At 34.5% G+C, this 4,746-nt stretch overlaps 1 protein-coding gene across 1 annotated transcript; it reads right to left on the reverse strand.

The window, feature by feature from the left end:
- Nucleotides 1-1,807: 1,807 nt before the first annotated feature.
- LOC114259104 (mogroside I-E synthase-like) lies at nucleotides 1,808-3,598 on the reverse strand. Its single transcript, XM_082905667.1, has 2 exons — nucleotides 2,881-3,598; nucleotides 1,808-2,702 (listed from the first exon to the last, which is right to left on the reverse strand). Exons 1-2 carry the CDS (start codon nucleotides 3,532-3,534, stop codon nucleotides 1,974-1,976), a joined length of 1,383 nt encoding a protein of 460 aa, XP_082761793.1. The 5' UTR covers nucleotides 3,535-3,598; the 3' UTR covers nucleotides 1,808-1,973.
- Nucleotides 3,599-4,746: the final 1,148 nt, after the last annotated feature.

Below are 4,746 nucleotides of genomic sequence, written 5' to 3' on the forward strand. Positions count from 1 at the left end.
GAAAAAAAGAATGTGTTCACCCTGCTGTAATTTCTCCAATCACTCCACAAAACCCTCATTGATGATCAAATCAAATATGAAGCACGGGTGCGGGTGCGGGTGTGGGTATGTTGATACGTCAATTTCTTTAAAAAATAAGGTATGAGTACCGCTGGGGTATGTTAATTTTTATTTTTTTTAATTTATAGCGAAACATCCAACATACAAATCAAAGTTTCAATATCAAAACTAAAAAGAGAACAACTTATCTAAAAAGTTATATAATTATTATTTTTTTTTTTTTTGATTGTCTAAAACAAGATACAAAATAGAACAAAACCATGGCTCATAGGTATAGGGTGTTGGAAATAAATTACTTGATATTTTCAAAGAAGAATAATAAAGGCTATAATAAATTCTAGCATCTGCACACACAAAAAATATCATTTTGTTGTATCGGCGTCGTACACACAACAGCCCCAACTACCCCAAACCTCAAAACAAATAAAATTATAAACAAAATGTCCTTCAAAACAAATAAAATGATTTCTCACCAAACTATTTCACAAATCGTAAATTTCTCACTAATAGAAAATATCTATTAGACCTAATACCTTACAACCTCTTTAGATTGGATTTATTACCAATTTACTCTTTTTTCTTTTTATGGATGATGGACATACTAAAACTCAAAAAATGAACATTATTATTTATCAAAAGTAAGATTCATAATGCGCTCTACCGTCAAACTGAATGGTCTGACTCATAAACCTGGTTGAATCTAATACCACAATGGGTAGACCAAACGATCCAGTCAGTCCTTCGATGAAGTTTTTGTTGAGTTGGCTACAGATTCTTCCTTGTGAAGGAAAGTAGCAGCCAGCTACATGGTGGGGAAGCCATGAGTTGGCCATGAGGCCATGAAGGGAAAGCCACCGAAATAGGCTGGCAGCCAGCTCAATTCCTCTTGCATTTGTAATCTCTATATATAGAGAAGCTAAGGAGAGTTGAGGCACAGCTGAGAGGTGAGAGGCTTAGAGAGCAAAGAGAGAGTGAGAATTACAGAGTGTTGTAATTACAATTTTGTTCAATATAGTGAATCCGCTGCCCGTGGACGTAGGCGACTTGCCGAACCACGTTAAATCTTGTGTGTTATTGCTTGTTTGAGTTCCCTGGTGTGCCCCCGATCCTCAACAATTTTTTTCTCTAATCATAATCTGAATAAATTATGGGAAACCAAACTTGTCCAGAATTTTCTTAAGTGGGTGATTGTGTCGTAGAAATCAACTCGTATAATATAGAGTCCATGTGAAGTGTGGTGGAGATTAATTTTTGGGTAATTTCTAGGTTGATGAGAGTGAATTTGTAATATTATCCATAAATTATTTCCTTAATTTCATTTTGATTGTGATTTATTTATACAATTTATTACTAAGAGAAATTCATTCAAGTCTTTTTCATACAATCGAATGATATTATTGAGGGTTATTTCATAGGTCTCCGACAAGACAAGATGACCACATGTTAAAATTGGAAATCTAGAGAGCAATGGCGTTGGTTGGAAAGATGTATTCCAACCTCCCAATTTATGGCAAATTCACCCACCACTCTGGAAAAACTTTGCATTCATTTCTATCTGATGGTTCCTTTTCCAAATTACTACAAAAAACACAATAAAGACCAAAATATAGAACAATAATTATTGGATTGCATTTGTTTATGAGTAATGATTTAGCTCAAGCGATTCTCTATACCAAAACATCCATATCTATTTAATTTTATCTCAAAATTTCAATAATTTAATGATTATGAATGTATTGGATCAAAGAAACAAGTTGAATTGGCTACAAAATCCTTAGCCATGATTTATAAACAACTCCACAAGCATAAAAATTATTCAATGACTTACCTAGTTAATTTTGATCTTGATAAATAGTAGGCCACAATTATTTGGAACTAAAGTTTACCTAATATGGACCAAGACCACCATATAACTACTCCGTCGAGCGGCCCAATTTGGCAACAAACTCATCAATGTTTCTATCTGAACTACCACCTTCACCAACCGCCTCTTTTGCCAATTCACTCCATTTGAATGCATTTCTCTTCATCTCTTTCCCTCTCTCCCCCTCCATGACTTCCCTTACACAACGCTCAATCTCTTCTCTTCTAACAATACCCTTGTCGTTGCACCGAACCCTGAGTCCCATCCTCCAAACATCCATGGCATACTTGGCATTGGTGCTTTGGTCTGTCCATTGCGGCATTGCCACCATTGGAACTCCCAAGCTCAATGCCTCCAAAGTAGAGTTCCAACCACAATGTGTCACAAAACACCCAACTGCTTTGTGTGCCAAAACTTGTAACTGTGGACACCATGATACCACCAAGCCCTTCTCAGAGGTCTCTCTCACAAAGTCTTTTGGAAGCTTGGCCTCTTCTTTTGACCTAACCACCCACAAGAAATGGCAATTGCTGTCTCCCAAGCCCCAAGCTAGTTCTTCCATTTGATCGACTCCAAGTTCGGCTAAACTCCCAAAGGAGACATAGACAACCGAACCATTTGGTCTCTCCTCGAGCCAATTCATGCAGATGCCAGTGTTTGGCTTGAAGATGCTGAGACCATACTCTGTATCATCTTGGTGTCTCTTGTCCAAGAACATTGATGGTATGGTTGGTCCTATTGTCCTCAATGGCAAAAACTTTGCCATCCAATCCACCACCTGCGCAGTATTGAAAGAAACAAATTGCTTGATAAAATTTGCAAATTAGACAAAACGTAATGAGGATGACATTTCGGTATCTTGAAATTCTCGTATAATTCAATAGTCTGTCCGGTATGATGTGATGCGACACATAAAATAATATTCAAATATGATTTATTTTAACTGAATTACCAACCTCTTTCTCCAATTCGTAGAAGGTGTTGCACAAAACAAAATCCACTGTATCCACGTTCGACAGCTGATTCACAACCAATTGCAAAACTGGTAGATACGATCCAGGAACAGAGAGAAAAGACGGCAAATCCGAAGTCTCAAGTGGTGGCAACGCAGCAACACAAGATCTCGCAGACCCAGCAACAAGAGGAAGATCCAACAAACCCTTATAAACATGGTAATAAATATTGTCCACAGCACAAGACTGAGTAAAAAACACAGCCCCAACTACCCCAAACCTCTTAGCAACCTCAAGAACCCAAGGCAAGAACGAATCGTAAACAATACAATCGACAGGGTACTCTGTTCCACGGAGTTTCTCGATCAGCTCTGCCAGAGTTTGCGAACCCACTTCTCGAAATCTCTCCAGGTAGACTTCGGGATTCACTTTGATGATGCCTTGGTCGTAGCCATCGGAGATTGTTTCGACTGGAATTGTAGGGACTGCTTGTTCGGAAATGGTGGTGTTGAACATGTGGCGTGTGGCGACGAGTGTGACTTTGATTTGTTTGCTCTGTAAACGTTTGGAGAATTGGAGCATGGGATTTATGTGGCCTTGTAATGGGTATGGTAGAATCAAACAATGAACTCTGTATGCCCTGTTTTCACTCTCCATTTTTAGAAAACACAAGTTGGAGCTCTCTTCCTTTTTTTCTTACTTTTTAAATTGAATCTCTAGACATAGTATTATCTTTTTATTTTTTCTTTTTAACAATCAGTGGATATGAGTGTCCAATGCAGACATCATTGTTAGATTGAAACTAACATTTCATTCGACTGTTTAAAATAATACTTTCACCGTCGAAAAATATTAATTCTTTGTTTTATTTTTTTATTATTTTAAGATATTAATTTATTTTCAAAAATTAATGATTAAAACTATATGAATTTATTATTTTACTTTTTTTTTAAAATTCATTAATTAGAACAATTGATGTTCCAAAAAAAAAAAGTCAAAAGTAGTTTTGGAAAATTACTTTTGAAGTGTAATAAAATTGTATTACTAAAAAAAAAAAGTTAAATTCTCTAAAAATGACTAATATGTTAAGACGAAAAGAGTATTTAAGTAGAGTAATATTAGAGATATCAAAATTTTTACTAAATATCTTATATTGGTGTGAAACTTACACTCATACGAGACATTTGGTAGAAATTTTGATCTTTTAATATTCTTAGTTTTTACTATTTATGTCAAGTGACCCACTGGTTATATTTTGGCTTCGTTTAAAAAATAGGTTAGGATTAATTTAATTCACTAAAAAAAATAGATTAAATAGTTAATAAAACAAAATGTAACATTCAAACTCTAATTATTTCATTTTATTTATCACAAAACTAAAAAAAAAAATTAAAAAATTCTTCCACAACTTTTTTAATCAAGTTAAAATAATAAAAAAAAATTAAAAATCACATTCCAAACGAAAACTTTAATATTTGGTTGCGGGATTTAGGAAGGGATATTTAGAAAAAGAAAGAAAAAAAGTATGTAAAATTAAGTAAATGTAAAGATATTTTATTCAGATTTTATCAATTTTTTTTTAAAAAAAATTTTTTAACCAAACATAATGTAAGTGAATTTCCAAAAGTGGTAATCAATGCCCACTGGCTAGCTTCTTGTTTGTAACCAAGGGTTTACTCCCTCTTTGATTGGGTTAGGAGCCCCGACTGAAGGCTCATTTAGATCTTCACTTCCCTCTGTAAGCCGTTTGGCATTTCTATGCTAAAAATAAAAAATAAAATATACTACTTATGTCATGAAATAATAAATGTGCTAGTAGTGTGTATAGGTTAACTTGGAAGTTGACTTTTAAATAAAGAGTTAATTATT

This window comes from Camellia sinensis, chromosome 14 (genome assembly GCF_055761805.1).
Source record: "Camellia sinensis isolate YWXY chromosome 14, ASM5576180v1, whole genome shotgun sequence".
NCBI lineage: Eukaryota > Viridiplantae > Streptophyta > Magnoliopsida > Ericales > Theaceae > Camellia > Camellia sinensis.

Bases quoted from the DNA above. Each gene is read 5' to 3' on its own strand.
- LOC114259104 (XM_082905667.1), bottom strand. From the start codon at position 3,534: ATGGAGAGTGAAAACAGGGCATACAGAGTTCATTGTTTGATTCTACCA. The intron at 2,703-2,880 runs GTTGGTAATTCA...AATACTGCGCAG, and splicing joins TCTACGAATTGGAGAAAGAG to GTGGTGGATTGGATGGCAAA.